Source organism: Electrophorus electricus, chromosome 1 (genome assembly GCF_041902795.1).
Source record: "Electrophorus electricus isolate QZ-2024a chromosome 1, ASM4190279v1, whole genome shotgun sequence".
NCBI lineage: Eukaryota > Metazoa > Chordata > Actinopteri > Gymnotiformes > Gymnotidae > Electrophorus > Electrophorus electricus.
This window is the reverse complement of record NC_137497.1, coordinates 41,888,953-41,905,810: the sequence shown is the minus strand read 5'-3', so window position 1 is coordinate 41,905,810 and position 16,858 is coordinate 41,888,953. Positions and strand designations below refer to the sequence as shown.

General features: G+C 43.9%; 3 protein-coding genes across 3 annotated transcripts; all 3 read right to left on the bottom strand.

The window, feature by feature from the left end:
* Nucleotides 1-115: 115 nt before the first annotated feature.
* On the bottom strand, nucleotides 116-9,548 carry c1galt1b (core 1 synthase, glycoprotein-N-acetylgalactosamine 3-beta-galactosyltransferase 1b). The gene is made up of 5 exons (XM_081722659.1): nucleotides 9,477-9,548; nucleotides 7,692-7,807; nucleotides 7,235-7,425; nucleotides 578-845; nucleotides 116-226 (listed from the first exon to the last, which is right to left on the bottom strand). The coding sequence occupies exons 1-5, from the start codon at nucleotides 9,546-9,548 to the stop codon at nucleotides 202-204; spliced, it is 672 nt and encodes a 223-aa protein (XP_081578785.1). The 3' UTR covers nucleotides 116-201.
* On the bottom strand, nucleotides 1,611-6,414 carry LOC118241479 (uncharacterized). The gene is made up of 12 exons (XM_035526606.2): nucleotides 5,843-6,414; nucleotides 5,623-5,762; nucleotides 5,316-5,491; nucleotides 4,968-5,128; nucleotides 4,528-4,668; nucleotides 4,252-4,373; nucleotides 3,884-4,052; nucleotides 3,371-3,516; nucleotides 2,842-2,966; nucleotides 2,395-2,521; nucleotides 2,012-2,145; nucleotides 1,611-1,758 (listed from the first exon to the last, which is right to left on the bottom strand). The coding sequence occupies exons 1-12, from the start codon at nucleotides 6,280-6,282 to the stop codon at nucleotides 1,639-1,641; spliced, it is 2,001 nt and encodes a 666-aa protein (XP_035382499.1). The 5' UTR covers nucleotides 6,283-6,414; the 3' UTR covers nucleotides 1,611-1,638.
* A 990-nt stretch (nucleotides 9,549-10,538) lies between the features above and the next one.
* Nucleotides 10,539-15,877, bottom strand: LOC113578800 (uncharacterized). The gene is made up of 12 exons (XM_035525822.2): nucleotides 15,282-15,877; nucleotides 15,062-15,201; nucleotides 14,755-14,930; nucleotides 14,407-14,567; nucleotides 14,123-14,263; nucleotides 13,847-13,968; nucleotides 13,479-13,647; nucleotides 12,212-12,357; nucleotides 11,674-11,810; nucleotides 11,303-11,429; nucleotides 10,942-11,075; nucleotides 10,539-10,688 (listed from the first exon to the last, which is right to left on the bottom strand). Exons 1-12 carry the CDS (start codon nucleotides 15,719-15,721, stop codon nucleotides 10,569-10,571), a joined length of 2,013 nt encoding a protein of 670 aa, XP_035381715.1. The 5' UTR covers nucleotides 15,722-15,877; the 3' UTR covers nucleotides 10,539-10,568.
* Between the last annotated feature and the right edge of the window lie 981 nt (nucleotides 15,878-16,858).

Here is a 16,858-nt window from a genome sequence, read left to right as displayed (position 1 = left end):
TGTGTGTGTCCTTGATTAAATCTCCAGGTTTTGTTGGATTTGCTTGGCTTTGTCTGTAGGTTTTTAGTAAAACAAGGACATTAGCTGACTCAGGATTGCTGGGTGATGTTCCATGAGACCACTGGCCTCAACCTGTATTTGTCTCCAAAAGCAGGCAAATATTGGATATAGTACTCCAACACATACGTCACTATCAGTCCGTCACCATGAAATGATATTCTGGACCCTGTGAACACACACAGAGTTTTATCAAAAACAAGGTGTTGGCTAAGCATAATACTGTGCAGTGGACCGACTGTATGCGAACAAACATCAGAGGTGTATTCATCTAGATGTTGTCAAATGTGTGCCATCCAGGACATATCACAGTTAAACCACATTTCTAGAAAAATCTAGACAGGGAAAAAAGTAACGAACAAATAACTAAACACATGAAACAAAGAAAGAATTAATGAATGAATGAAGAAATGCATACATGCAACATGTGGAAAGTGTACAGATGAAAAACATCAAACAACACTGTTTTTTATATGGGGGGGGGGGGGGGGGGCGGCGTTGGAGTTGTCAGAGCACTTACTTGTCTTGTAGGGTAGTAACTGTATCCCCAGAACTGCCTTCCGTTGCCAGGTGGTAGGGGGTGGCTGGCTCGAGGGAAGAGATTAAATGGTTCTGTCCTTCTCGTCTCTCCCTCGGCCTTCGTGGTCTCCACGCACTGGCCCAAGGCTGCATCCTCCAATGAGGTGAAGTGCTTGCCCAGGCCAGAACCTTGCCTTGCCTTGCCTTGCCTTGCCTTGCCTTGCCTTGGACAAACCTCCACAGCACCTCTCGGCTAAGCCTGTAGCCCGTACCAGATGAAGTCAGAGTACTTCAAGTGCAGTATATTTATTTTTATGGCATTTAGCTGATGCTTTTATCCAAAGTGACTTACAATTATGACTGAACGCAACTTGAACAACTGAGGGTTAAAGGTCAGGCCCACCAGTGGCATCTTGGCAGTGGTGGGACTTGAACTGGCAACCTTCCAATTACTCAGGTACCACTGCCCAGTAGTACATATAAACTGTGACGTTTGTGAAGGACGTCAAAGATTCTAGTGTCCAGACAAGCGAAAAACCACATAAAGCCTCACCGTACATGTTAAACCGGTCTACAGTTCTATGTCTCATGTTTGTGATGGACTTTTATAAAAGTTTATATAATGTCATTTACTGAAATTAGAAGACTGATTTATTTCCCCATCTGTTTGATCCTTATTAAAGCCTTTAGCATTTAGTCAGTATGCGGTCATGTGTTCTGGTACCCGAGGATCTTGGTTAGCCAGCTTGTTGTTTTATTTGTTCAGTGTTTGTCTATTTTATCTCACTCTATTTTCTTTTTTATCTCATATGACTTTATTGTAAAGCTCCTGGTGCACCATCTGTTGCCTTTTAATGTGTTCTCTAAAAACAGATTTGCTGACTTGACTAATAACCATTTTCATTACAGCAGAAGAAGGAACCTGCAAAAATGTGCAGCACTCTGCAAGCAAAGTCCATAACATTTGAAGTGACTAATCTGCAGAGCCAATTCTGAGATTGCAGTCTTTAATCATGAGTCTGACACACAATAAATCTTTCAAATGTACGTTTATCTTAGAAATCACTTATAAAAAACAAGGTAGGAGTACATTATAATGTACCCTGGATCCTTGACTGGATTGGGGTCCTGTCCATCATAGAGTCCAAAGTACAGGATCGTGTTGGACCCGCCCATGTCAAGCTGCACAGGCAAATATAAACAAATATCACCACAGTCGATTCACCAGAGGTCATCAGAAAACAAGACTAGTCTTTCTAAAGAGAGACACACAATATGACTACGATCTACACTCCTCCACCTGATCTGCAACACAGTATCACTGCCATAACCTACTGTGAGAGGCTCAGGGTCTGGAAGGAGTTTGGATGGTCTCACATTAGTTCTTTCTAGATGCATTTCTCAATAAGACCAAAGTGTGTTTTATATCCTGTACCTGTGGCGTGATGTCAACCCTCCATGGGTCGACCTGCAGGCCGTCACACCATCCCCCACGCCCGTACAGCCATGTGCCGTGCTCGTTGGGCACTGCCCCTTCACCCACACGCAGGGCACAGCCCAGGGCTGACCCTGCATGCACACAGATGTGCACACACACACACACCACGCCCACACACACACACACCACGCCCACACACACACACACACACACACACACACACACACCACGCCCACACACACACCACGCCCACACCCACACCCACACACACACACACACACACATCAGACTATCCCCTTCACTGGATGTTAAGTGACAGAACTCTGCTCTTTGAATTGCATCATTATGAAACCACTCCATGGACTGGAGGTCTTACCCACCAGCTGATTCAAATGTTAGAGAATTGTTGTACATGTTGTTGACAAGAAAGTAGTGCGACGTTACACAGAATTCGCCACACTCATTCTCATCACTCCCATGGCCTGTGATAACAGCATACAGCTCCACCTACAAACACACCCACACACACACACACACACACTTGTTTGAGTAATTCTGCAAATGTTTTGTGTGGTTATATGTATTGTATAACTATACCATATTCACTTCTTTAGGAAATGCACGTAGTTAGGTGTGGTATGGTATCGTCACTACAAATGACATCATGATATCTTGGTTATTAGTACTTCTGGAACCCTGACCACTATACTTAGACCAATAGAGAGTCTGTAACCAACGACCAGTGCCACACCTTCAAATCAAAACAGTAACAAATAGCTGTTTGGCTGTTAAATACTGATATTCCATGAACATTAAACAGCAATCACCTTCTTTGCGGAAACCGGAATAATAAATTTGATCTCCTGGAATCTCCTGTTGTAGTCTTTGTCAAAGGTTCCACCGTTGTATAGAGAGGTCAGCTTGAAAGGGCGAAGCATCTCTGAGGAATTTCCTGTAAAACAAAATGTTCAAAATCACACCTGGCTGTGAAGACCAAAGATCTCCTGCTACACCAGCCTTCAACTTTGGCCCATGAGCACAACTGAACTAAATAAACGTGCAACACACTCCATCGTCCTGATGTGCATATTGTTTGTTAAATGTAGCCTCTCTATTCCTGGGGGAAAAAATGGGATCTTGCTCATTTTTTGACTGATGATTTGTTGTTATGACCATAAGATTTAATTTTGGTTTTGGCCCATTTTTTTGCCCAGTAGAGTATGCATTGTGTATTAGCAGAACCCATAGTGCTCTGACTGCAGATGTGTCAGCTGTGACATGATACAGTTTTATCTGCAACTGGAATCAGCGTGACAACATGTTCTCAGTTGCTAGCTTGCGTAGGGCCGTCCTGACCTGACCGGTTGCTATGGCTGAAGCGCAGATTCAGGGATGCTATCCAGGGCATGGCCCAGGGGACGGTCTTCATGGTCAAGGCACAACGATCACTGCTCAGCAGCGGAAGGAGGGGCGACACGTCCGTCAGCCAGCGCCCTGTGCCTCTGCCAGAAACAGGCACAGAACCGGTGTAAAGCCCAGACGCACAGCCTCTCCAATCTTCTGGGACCCATGCATCTTCGACTTGGCCTTCTGTGCCTGATATTTTAGAATGTTCTAGATTCCTGATTTCTAAACCTCTTACAAAACCAGGCATCTGGTGTGGCTTGCTTATTCCAAGACAGATCACACAGCATAAACTAAAAAATGGTTTAGATTATGTTTTAGCAATGTAATGTTTGTTTATCACTTGTTTTTTTGATCAATTGTTTATGCTTCAACTTTATGGATCCGTTAAAAGTGGTGTACGGTCATGCCGTTCATGAAGGCAAGAACAACACGCTCCCGTCGGTCTGTGCGAGGTGTGAGCACCTGTGGAAGGCGGTGATCCAGCGGCCCAGTTCCAGGTCGCAGTAGGGGCTGAAGCGTTCGCAGCAGACGAGCAGTTGCACGGTGTGGTCCCAGTGGGCGCACGTCTCGTCCCGCCGACCGGGGCAGGAGAGCGCCGCGTCCAACTCCAGCGTGTCGTACTCCTGCAGGGCTGACGACAGCACAAAGCCGAGAAGTCAGCAGCCAGCTGCGTCAGTTCTTAGGGGTTTTACTTTATTTCTAAACTAAATTAAAGTGCGATTTTTAACTCTTTTAGCCTTAGTCATCCTCAGGGTGGGAGTGGATATGGGTAACAACAACCTCCCTTTACACAGCATGTTGCCTTTATTTGGGACAGCCTCTAAACTGACCTGAGGGCAGCTGGACCACTGCCTGGGCCCCAGCCTTCCCCTGCATCAGCGCGTCGTCCAGCACGGGCACCACGACGGCCGGCCTCTTCAGGCGCCCCACTAAGTCCTCAAAGAAGTCAAACCTGCCAAAGAGAGCAAGAATGTTGTAAGTGGAACTCCCCTTAAAAGCATCCGAGTGAGGAATTCTGAGGAAGTAAAACTGAATTAAGACCACATATACTAGAATAGAATATGAATGCGTTATCTGTGAGCTGCAGTAGAAGTCTGTTGACGTACCACTGAGCCTGCCAACTAAGGAACCTGAAAGTGGGATAAAGGAACCAGCCCATCTCTGCCAGTTCTCCCTGCTGGTTGATTGCAATGAAGAAGTTTGGTGAAGGAGTGACCTGAAATGACACATTCACTGGTTTCCGCATTCTGTCACCACCACCCCCCCAAACCACACACACACACACACACACACACACACACACACACACACACACACACACACACAGAGAGAGAGAGAGAGAGAGAGAGAGAGAGAGAGAGAGAGAGAGAGAGAGAGAGAGAGAACAAAACAAAAAGACTACTTAATAAAGCAGGAAAAAGCAAAATGATATCTGAACTATATCAATATGTATAGAGGCGAACAGAAGCAAAAGAATTACAGCCACCAGATCTGATTGTCTTTCCCTGATCTTATTATAAGCTTGAGTTCTATGAGGGCTTCTTACAGCAGGGCCTGCACTACAGCAGGTTCCATGTGGAGCATAGAAGCAGGGATGCTGAGGGGGGTCGCACATTCCTCTGCATCACAATTCATATCCTGAATAGGGTTGCCAGGTAAGGCATAAACCAGCACACCAACAGCTTTGGAGTCAGCCATAGTTTTAATCTGGGGGTGAGAAAACACGAGAAGGATTCTTCATTTAATGGTACACTGGTTAAGGGAGGAACAATGAGGACCAGAGAGCAATTCAATCCACAGTGCTCAAGTAACTTGACACATCACAAATCACCTATAGCAATGGGAGAGTGGTGTAAAACTACTCTGTTTAATGAGTAGTTTTCTTAAGTCTTACTTTTGTGTAAAAAGAGCAGCCGCCCTCAGACACCCAGGCAACAGCTCCGGCAGCCGCGGTTTTAGGCTCACAACCGTTTCCCGCGTCGACCAGACTGTACGACTTTGGTTCCCAGTAACCATTCAACCAGTCATACCTGGCGTTCAGGCGCTTCGACACCACGGGCATCTTCCACTCTGAAATGTGAGCATTTAGCCATTTTAAATCACCACTAAGATACATAAAAGTTAACGAGAGACATAGTAATGTTGTTTTAAATGTATGATCTGTATGGATCATTTCTTTGTTGCGCACTTGGCGCGACTACCTGGAGAGGTGAAAAGCACCTGGGCGATGCCACAATTTAGTCCGCCGCATCCCCAAGAGTACAGCACTCTCGGTATCCAGTTCCCCAGCGCGTAGACAGGAATGGGTGAGAAATGAAGTCGGGACAAAATTTCTTTCCCCCTGATAACAGGAAAAGCGCGTATTAACGTCGTACATTCAAAGATGGAAACGTACGCGGTCCAATTCTACAAGAAAAACACCTGAATGTCGCCGCGCGATAGACTTGCTCCCTCATCCAAAGTGCATCAAGAGGAGCAGAGTCGTCCAGAGACAAAAAAAGGACCTCAGCTGTCTCAGGCAAATACTGAACCAAGTCTGAGAGAGACGCATTGGATGTCCACAAACACTCCAAGAAAGCCGACTTATTGGTGAATGCATGAATGATCACCGAGGAATTCGCATTTTTCTGAAGCGGATAAACAAACTCGCCATCTAGAGTTTTCACTCTGAAATCTTGGGCAAGGTCCCCTGGTTCAAACCCTGCCAATCCAGCCGGTTTGTGTTCGGATTTCAGGTAATTTGTGATTTCGTCCGATATGCTGTAGAGTTTCGCCTTTGACCGCGTTGCCTGCACACTAACAGTCGCAAAGCAAAAAAGGATGCCATAAAGTGTTACTCGTTGTACGCTATCATGTGTCATGGTGGACTCTCATTTGCCCCAATCGCAGGACTCTTGCTGCGTCTCTGGTGCAAGAATATGAAAAGTAAGCGAACTATATATTTGATCTGATCTGCTGCTAGTATCACTTTCATAACTGTCAGGTCCTCATTTTGATAAACTTGGGCGTGCCCTACGGAAGCCTTGAAGCCCATGCTACATTACACTTTGTTGATAATTATTTATTATTGAATCATTTATTTATCTCTCACTGCATCACAGTCTCGTACGATGATGAAATCTAATATCTTGTAAAACACCCCTGATGAACGTTTGTCATCTTTTAGGGACCAAATTTCACTGGATTCTTTTTAAAAGTACATTAAAACATCAGACTGCTTCAATGTCGTTCACCAGCGACAGTATGTCTGTTCATAAACTGTCATAAATCGTCATGAACAAGTTCATGTCATTGAGAAGTTAAAGTGAAAAATAAAACCTTTTATGATTTGGAAAATACGGGAACGTGGATCCAGAGGAGACCAAGGAATTCCAGGGGAACCAGGACAGACAGGGCCAGTGCTAAGAACCATAACACCTAGTTGTCCACTTAAGGCTTAGGCAGTAATGGTTACCTCAGTCAACTGAAGTTATATGTATTTAAAGCGTTTATCAAACAGTACGTGGATAGTAAACAGTCAAAGACTAATGTGACTAACAATTAAGAAACAACCTATTCACATAATGTTAGTTAGGTACTAAAGTTTCATTCGTGTTTAGTCATTTAGATGTTTTTGTTCAAACATCTGGGGGTGGGAGGAGGCGGCTGTCTGAACAGAAGGGATTAAATTTTACCGTCCTTCTCAACTCTGGAGGCCGCTGCCTCGGCCTTCGTGGTGTCCGCGCACTGGCCCAAGGCTGCATCCTCCAGCGAGGTGAAGTGCTTGCCCTGGCCAGAACGGATGCCTTGGACGAGCGTCCACAACACTAAGCACACCACCGCTCATGTAGCCCTGCTGGACAAACACCCGGAACCTGGGCCCAAGGCAAACGGGCTTCTTGGGGCCGTACCCACACAACAAGTGGCGCAGGTTCTCCACCACCACGTCGTCAGCTTTGCGGAACCACTCTGGTCGTGAAGGCGATGGGGATGTGCAGTCAGCAGGACAGAGTGACATCAGCTGCCTTGTCCTCGTTAGCACTTTCTCCTGAGCTAACGAGAAGATCACTGAAATTATGTTAGCAGGCCATTTTGTGGCAGGGCTGAAATGCATTGGCTGGAATGCAAGTTCATTTTTATGGCAAGGAATGACTTTGCAATTAATTGCAATTCATCTGATCACTCTTCACAATCTAGTTAATGCAAATTCCCACCATAAATACTGAAGCAGCAAACTTATGAAAAGCAAAATTTGTGCTAGACTCAAAACTTTTGGCATGACCCTATATACCCTGATGGTCTAAGCCCCATGGTGGGGACGTCAGTAGTTTCAGAGCTCATGTAGAGCACGGTGTTGCAGTGGCGAGCCCAGTTGGCACGGATGTGCTGGGTTTTCATCTGGAGGTTCTGGGGTCTGGTACAATTGCGTCATCACCTCATTTGGAAAGTTTAGCAGGATTCGTGTTTTATATTGCAGGCTCCCAAATTATGTTGCAGAAACAGTTAAACAGGCAACAGCATATTTGCTGCACGAGGCCTTTTACAAATAAATGGGAGAAAAGTCAGGCCCTTTTAAGGTTCTGTGACATAATTTATAGTTGATTCCATTTCAAAGCTACACAGAAGCTAAATGCTGCTTCTGTAAGCTAAGTGTTCACTTTAAGAACAATTATTTGACAAGTTGTGAGAGTACTGCTTACATTGTTATTGCTTAAGTGTAACAGATAGATTTATAGATGAGTAATAGTAGCTAGTATCCCATTCTGCAACATGCTGGTTGCCAGCGTAAGGACTTATGAATCAGGGTGATGTGTTCAAGTCTTTTTGGTCTGGTGAGAACTCTGGCAGTTGCATTTTGAATAATATGAACTATTTGACTGTTTTTAATAAGACCAATAAGGAGACCACTATAGTCATTGACCAGGCTAGAAATGGGGATAGTTTCTCAGACCAAGAACATGCATATGCATAGCCTAAATACAATTTAGTTCAAGATGTAGCTTAATTCATATCCATGAAACCAGTCATTCAAAGTACAATCAACTCTTAATTGATCATAAAAATGACTTCCTACTTGAGTATACAGTGGTGTGAAAAAGTGTCCACCCCCTTCCTGATATCTTTTTTTTTGCATGTTTGTTTCACTTAAATGTTTCAGATCAAACGAATTTAAATATTAGACAAAGATAAACACAAAATGCAGTTTTTATATGAAAGTTTTTATTATTAAGAGGAAAAAAAAAAAATCTAAACCTACATGGCCATGTTTGAAAAAGTGATTGCCCCCCCTAATAATTGGTTGGGCCACCCTTAGCAGTAACAACTGCAATCAAGCGTTTGCGATAACTGGCAATGAGTTTTACAGCACTGTGGAGGAAGTTTGGCCCACTCGTCTTTGCAGAATTGTTGTAATTTAGCCACATTGGAGGGTTTTATAGCATGAACCACCTTTTTAAGGTCATGTCACAGCACTCAGTCGGATTCAGGTCAGGACTTTGACTAGGCCACTCCAAAGCCTTCATTTTGTTTTCTTAAGCCATTCAGAGGTGGACTTGCTAGTGTGTTTTGGATCATTGTCCTGCTGCAGAACTCAAATGTGCTTCAGCTTGAGGTCACAAACAGATGGCTGGACATTCTCCTTCAGGATTTTTTGGTAGACAGCAGAATTTATGGTTCCATTTACCCCAGAAAATCTTCCAGGTCCTGAAGCAGCAAAACAGACCCAGACCATCATACTACCACCACCATATTTTACTGTTGGTATGATGTTCCTTTTCTGAAATACCGTGTTACTTTTATGTCTGACATACACCTTCCAAAAAGTTCAACTTTTGTCTCTTCAGTCCACAGAGTATTTTCCCAAAAGTCTTGGGGATCATCAAGATGTTTTCTGGCAAAACTGAGACGAGCCTTTATGCTCTTTTTGCTCAGCAGTGGTTTTCGTCTTGGAACTCTGCCATGTAGGCCATTTCTTACGGTGGAGTCATGAACACGGACCTTAACTGAGGCAAGTGAGGCCTGCAGTTCTTTGGATGTTGTTGTGGGGTCTTTTGTGACCTCTTGGATAAGTTGTCACTGCGCTCTTGGGGAAATTTTGGTCAGCCAGCCACTCCTGAGAAGGTTCGCCAGTGTGCCATGTTTTCGCCATTTGTGGATAAAGCTTTAGAAATGGCTTTAAAACTTTTTCCAGACTGATGGATCTCAATTACTTTGGATCTCATTTGTTCCTGAATTTCTTTGGATCGCAGCATACCGTCTAGCTTTTGAGGATCCTTTGGTCTAGCTTCACTTTGTCAGGCAGATCCTATTTAAGTGATTTCTTGATTGAGAACAAGTGTGTGGCAGTAATCAGGCCTGGGTGTGGCTAGAGAAATTGAACTCAGCTTTCCAATGACGTGATAAACCACAGTTAATTTATGCTTCAATGGGGGGGGGGGGTTCCATGGGGAAATGTTGAACCCCAATAAACAGGATTGACCCTTCTGATAGTTCAAAGATGGACAAACACAAAGCTAACTACTGCTCCGACAAAGAAGAAAGTCTGGGGCATCCTGAGAGAATCTTGACATCCAGATAAATGATGCCGCTAAAATGACAGTACCATGATAATGTCAAAGATTCTAGTGTCCAGACAAGCGAAAAACCACATAAAGCCTCACCGTACATGTTAAACCGGTCTACAGTTCTATGTCTCATGTTTGTGATGGACTTTTATAAAAGTTTATATAATGTCATTTACTGAAATTAGAAGACTGATTTATTTCCCCATCTGTTTGATCCTTATTAAAGCCTTTAGCATTTAGTCAGTATGCGGTCATGTGTTCTGGTACCCGAGGATCTTGGTTAGCCAGCTTGTTGTTTTATTTGTTCAGTGTTTGTCTATTTTATCTCACTCTATTTTCTTTTTTATCTCATATGACTTTATTGTAAAGCTCCTGGTGCACCATCTGTTGCTTTTTAATGTGTTCTCTAAAAACAGATTTGCTGACTTGACTAATAACCATTTTCATTACAGCAGAAGAAGGAACCTGCAAAAATGTGCAGCACTCTGCAAGCAAAGTCCATCACATTTGAAGTGACTAATCTGCAGAGCCAATTCTGAGATAGCAGTCTTTAATCATGAGTCTGACACACAATAAATCTTTCAAATGTACGTTTATCTTAGAAATCACTTATAAAAAACAAGGTAGGAGTACATTATAATGTACCCTGGATCCTTGACTGGACTGGGGTTCCGTCCCTCATAGAGACCAAAGTACAGGATGGTGTTGGACCCGCCCATGTCAAGCTGCACAGGCAAATATAAACAAATATCACCACAGTCGATTCACCAGAGGTCATCAGAAAACAAGACTAGTCTTTCTAAAGAGAGACACACAATATGACTACGATCTACACTCCTCCACCTGATCTGCAACACAGTATCACTGCCATAACCTACTGTGAGAGGCTCAGGGTCTGGAAGGAGTTTGGATGGTCTCACATTAGTTCTTTCTAGATGCATTTCTCAATAAGACCAAAGTGTGTTTTATATCCTGTACCTGTGGCGTGATGTCAACCCTCCATGGGTCGACCTGCAGGCCGTCACACCATCCCCCACGCCCGTACAGCCATGTGCCGTGCTCGTTGGGCACTGCCCCTTCACCCACACGCAGGGCACAGCCCAGGGCTGACCCTGCATGCACACAGATGTGCGCGCACACACACACACACACACACACACACACACACACCCACCCACACACACCCACACACACACACCCACACACACACACCCACACACACACACACACACACACACACACATCAGATTATCCCCTTCACTGGATGTTAAGTGACAGAACTCTGCTCTTTAAATTGCATCATTATGAAACCACTCCATGGACTGGAGGTCTTACCCACCAGCTGATTCAAATGTTAGAGAATTGTTGTACATGTTGTTGACAAGAAAGTAGTGCGACGTTACACAGAATTCACTACACTTATTCTCATCACTTCCATGGCCTGTGATAACAGCATACAGCTCCACCTACAAACACACCCACACACACACACACTTGTTTGAGTAATTCTGCAAATGTTTTGTGTGGTTATATGTATTGTATAAATATACCATATTCACTTCTTTAGGAAATGCACGTAGTTAGGTGTGGTATGGTATCGTCACTACAAATGACATCATGATATCTTGGTTATTAGTACTTCTGGAACCCTGACCACTATACTTAGACCAACCTTCTCTCCTATCTTCATGAACATCAAACACCAATCACCTTTTTAGCCAAAACTGGAATAGTAAATTTGATCTCCTGGAATCTCCTGTTGTAGTCTTTGTCAAAGGTTCCACCGTTGTATAGAGAGGTCAGCTTGAAAGGGTGAAGCAAATCTGAGGAATTTTCTGTAGAACAAACTGAGCACAAAATGTTCAAAATCACACCTGGCTGTGAAGCCCAAAGTCCCCTGCTACCCCAGCCTTCAACTTTGACCCACGAGCATAAGCTATTGTTTCAACAGCAAACTATTGGTCATTTTTAAACACCAAGTCATCTGTTAGTTTAAATGTTATATTAAAACGTTTAAGACTTTACATGATTTTTTTCTGTGTACAAGATGACTTATGTAAGCAAATTTCCCAATTTCCCTGCAACGGTTCTCTGCATTTTCGCCCAGGACAGTATGCATTGTGTATTAGCAGAACTCTAGTGCTCTGACATCAGATGTGTCAGCTGTGATGCGATACGCTGATTCCAATGGCAGATGAGACTGTGAAAACATGTTCTCAGTTGCTAGCTTGCGTAGGGCCGTCCTGACCTGACCGGTCGCTATGGCTGAAGCGCAGATTCAGGGATGCTATCCAGGGCATGGCCCAGGGGACGGTCTTCATGGTCAAGGCACAACGATCACTGCTCAGCAGCGGAAGGAGGGGCGACACGTCCGTCAGCCAGCGCCCTGTGCCTCTGCCAGAAACAGGCACAGAACCGGTGTAAAGCCCAGACGCACAGCCTCTCCAATCTTCTGGGACCCATGCATCTTCGACTTGGCCTTCTGTGCCTGATATTTTAGAATGTTCTAGATTCCTGATTTCTAAACCTCTTACAAAATGCACTTTGTGCAGCTTGCTCACGCCAAGACAGATCACACAGCATAAACTCAAAAATGGTTTAGGTTACGTTTTTGCAATGTAATACGTTTGTTTATCACTTGTTTTTTATTAATTGTTTATGGTTCAACTTTATGGATCCCTTAAAAGGGGAGTGTAGTCATCCTGTTCATGAAGGCAAGAATGAGTGCATCTACATACACTTAATAATCCAGTCATAATTAGATTTCTATGACTATTCAAGTGGACATGTAAACAGCATACTCTGATTTATTAGATCGTATTATGACCTAGAAATTTGATAAATAGAGCTTGATTTTTAGCTGAGTAATCTGATTTCGCAGCGCATCTTTGCTCCGATTTCTTTCAGATTTCTCAGAGTGCGCATGCTTGCAGACGTTAACCGGAGCTGTCCCAGAAGCGGCTAGCACAGTTAAGTTTAGCACCCGCAAAATGGCTATCAAACACTTTAGGGGAGACTCTAAAATGCGGTACTTGCTAGAGGGAATGAAGAATTTAAACTGCAGACTATTAGTAACCATTAGTGACCATAATAAAGAAGATCCATATTTGCTGGTAAAGCAAATGTTTACAATGTTTACAAAAAGCCATGGCAGGAAGTTTGAAGGTTACATCACATCATTCTGTGAGATTATTGGCCGGTTGCAAAGTAGAAATCCGATCATTGCCTGACTTGTGTAAACCCGGAGTTTTCCCATCTGAAAATGCGTTGATCAGATTACTGAAAAAATATGATTTTCTGCAGTTATCGGATTATTAAGTGCATGTAAACACACTCAACGATAAACAAGCACTGCGCAACTCACACTTTCCAATACTTACGATGAATATACTGCACATTGATAATACAGCAGCACAATACAGACTACATGACACTATGAATGAACGTTAGCATGCAGCATTTGGCATGGTACCAAGAACAACACGCTCCCGTTGGTCTGTGCGAGGTGTGAGCACCTGCGGAAGGCGGTGATCCAGCGGCCCAGTTCCAGGTCGCAGTAGGGGCTGAAGCGTTCGCAGCAGACGAGCAGTTGCACGGTGTGGTCCCAATGGGCGCACGTCTCGTCCCGCCGACCAGGGCAGGAGAGCGCCGCGTCCAACTCCAGCGTGTCGTACTCCTGCAGGGCTGACGACAGCACAAAGCCGAGAAGTCAGCAGCCAGCTGCGTCAGTTCTTAGGGGTTTTACTTTATTTCTAAACTAAATTAAAGTGCGATTTTTAACTCTTTTAGCCTTAGTCATCCTCAGGGTGGGAGTGGATATGGGTAACAACAACCTCCCTTTACACAGCATGTTGCCTTTATTTGGGACAGCCTCTAAACTGACCTGAGGGCAGCTGGACCACTGCCTGGGCCCCAGCCTTCCCCTGCATCAGCGCGTCGTCCAGCACGGGCACCACGACGGCCGGCCTCTTCAGGCGCCCCACCAAGTCCTCAAAGAAGTCAAACCTGCCAAAGAGAGCAAGAATGTTGTAAGTGGAACTCCCCTTAAAAGCATCCGAGTGAGGAATTCTGAGGAAGTAAAACTGAATTAAGACCACATATACTAGAATAGAATATGAATGCGTTATCTGTGAGCTGCGGTAGAAGTCTGTTGACGTACCACTGAGCCTGCCAACTAAGGAACCTGAAAGTGGGATAAAGGAACCTGCCCATCTCTGCCAGTTCTCCCTGCTGGTTGATTGCAATGAAGACGTTTGGTGAAGGAGTAACCTGAAATGACACATTCACTGGTTTCCGCATTCTGTCCCCAAAACAGAGAAAGAGAGAGATCTGAACTATATCAATATGTATAGAGGCGAACAGAAGCAAAAGAATTACAGCCACCAGATCTGATTGTCTTTCCCTGATCTTATTATAAGCTTGAGTTCTATGAGGGCTTCTTACAGCAGGGCCTGCACTACAGCAGGTTCCATGTGGAGCATAGAAGCAGGGATGCTGAGGGGGGTCTCACATTCCTCTGCATCACAATTCATATCCTGAATAGGGTTGCCAGGTAAGGCATAAACCAGCACACCAACAGCTTTGGAGTCAGCCATAGTTTTAATCTGGGGGTGAGAAAACACGAGAAGGATTCTTCATTTAATGGTACACTGGTTAAGGGAGGAACAATGAGGACCAGAGAGCAATTCAATCCACAGTGCTCAAGTAACCTGACACATCACAAATCACCTATACTAATGGGAGAGTGGTGTAAAACTACTCTGTTTAATGAGTAGTTTTCTTAAGTCTTACTTTTGTGTAAAAAGAGCAGCCGCCCTCAGACACCCAGGCAACAGCTCCAGCAGCCGCGGTTTTAGGCTCACAACCGTTTCCCGCGTCGACCAGACTGTACGACTTTGGTTCCCAGTGACCATCCAACCAGTCATACCTGGCGTTCAGGCGCTTCGACACCACGGGCATCTTCCACTCTGAAATGTGAGCATTTAGCCATTTTAAATCACCACTAAGATACATAAAAGTTAACGAGAGACATAGTAATGTTGTTTTAAATGTATGATCTGTATGGATCATTTCTTTGTTGCGCACTTGGCGCGACTACCTGGAGAGGTGAAAAGCACCTGGGCGATGCCACAGTTGTGTCCGCCGCATCCCCAAGAGTACAGCACTCTCGGTATCCAGTTCCCCAGCGCGTAGACAGGAATGGGTGAGAAATGAAGTCGGGACAAAATTTCTTTCCCCCTAATAACAGGAAATGGGCGTATTAACGTTGTACATTCAAAGATGGAAACGTACGTGGTCCAATTCTACAAGAAAAACACCTGAATGTCGCCGCGCGATAGACTTGCTCCCTCATCCAAAGTGCATCAAGAGGAGCAGAGTCGTCCAGAGACAAAAAAAGGACCTCAGCTGTCTCAGGCAAATACTGAACCAAGTCTGAGAGAGACGCACTGGATGTCCACAAACACTCCAAGAAAGCCGACTTATTGGTGAATGCATGAATGATAACCGAGGAATTCGCATTTTTCTGAAGCGGATAAACAAACTCGCCATCTAGAGTTTTCACTCTGAAATCTTGGGCAAGGTCCCCTGGTTCAAACCCTGCCAATCCAGCCGGTTTGTGTTCGGATTTCAGGTTATTTGTGATTTCGTCCGATATGCTGTAGAGTTTCGCCTTTGACCGCGTTGCCTGCACACTAACAGTCGCAAAGCAAAAAAGGATGCCATAAAGTGTTACTCGTTGTACGCCATCATGTGTCATGGTGGACTCTCATTTGCCCCAATCGCAGGACTCTTGCTGCGTCTCTGGTGCAAGAATATGGAAAGTAAGCGAACTACATATTTGATCTGATCTGCTGCTAGTATCACTTTCATAACTGTCAGGTCCACTACTTCCTCATTTTGATAAACATGGGCGTGCCCTACGGAAGCTCGTAAGCGGAGCGGCGCTTTTAATATTCTAGAGATTTGGAAGTGAAAATAGAAATAGGCCCATGCTACCCCTTGTTGAAAATTATTTATTTAATAATTTATCTCTGACTGCAACACAATCTCGTAGGTTGCTTGTTCTGTTCATGACCGCCTGAACTTCCATCTCTACAGGAGATTTATAATAAACTGCATGAGTAATGACGCATTCAGTTGTGTGCAAGCAGACGTAGGAACAGGTATTATTTCCAAAGCCATTAGTCTGCTGAATAGCTAAAAGGACAAATTAAAGGTTTTACTTCTCCCCTCACTGTCATACATTTAAACTGCCATGTTTTACTGCTACTCTTGCCCGATATTTATACTACACGATATGCTGTTGCCTACTTTAACTGCTGCATTTGTACTATCCTTAACACTTTCACTGCCCCTCTACTGTACATATATGTAGTTGTGTATTTTTTACCTGTATGTTTTTAAGAGATTACCTGAGAATTTCAGTGCAAGTAAATTCAATAACACCTGCAAATAAAAATTTTGAGAAGTTAGTTATCTATAGGATTACATTCTATGCTCTGGATTAGATTTGCCCTAAAACAGATGATTATTGGACTCTTATTTTGGCATGAAATAGGCTACTCATGGTGCCCAATTAGTGCTTTATACTATTTCTTAAAAATGCTCAGAAATGTTAGTGTCCAGTTCCTAACCTTCAATTTTCCATCTGTGTTTAGAAATCTAGCACCTTGTAAACACCCCCCGATGAACATTTAGGGACTTGGTTTTAACAGGACTGCAAATTTCACTGGATTCTTATTAAAAGTACATTAAAATATCAGAACGTTTAACTGCCTTTCACCAGCCACAGTATGGCTGTTCATAAACTCTTATGTTCATAACTCTTCTTGAACAACTTCATGTTATTGAAGATAAAACCCTTCATGATTTGGAAAATATTTATAACATCCTT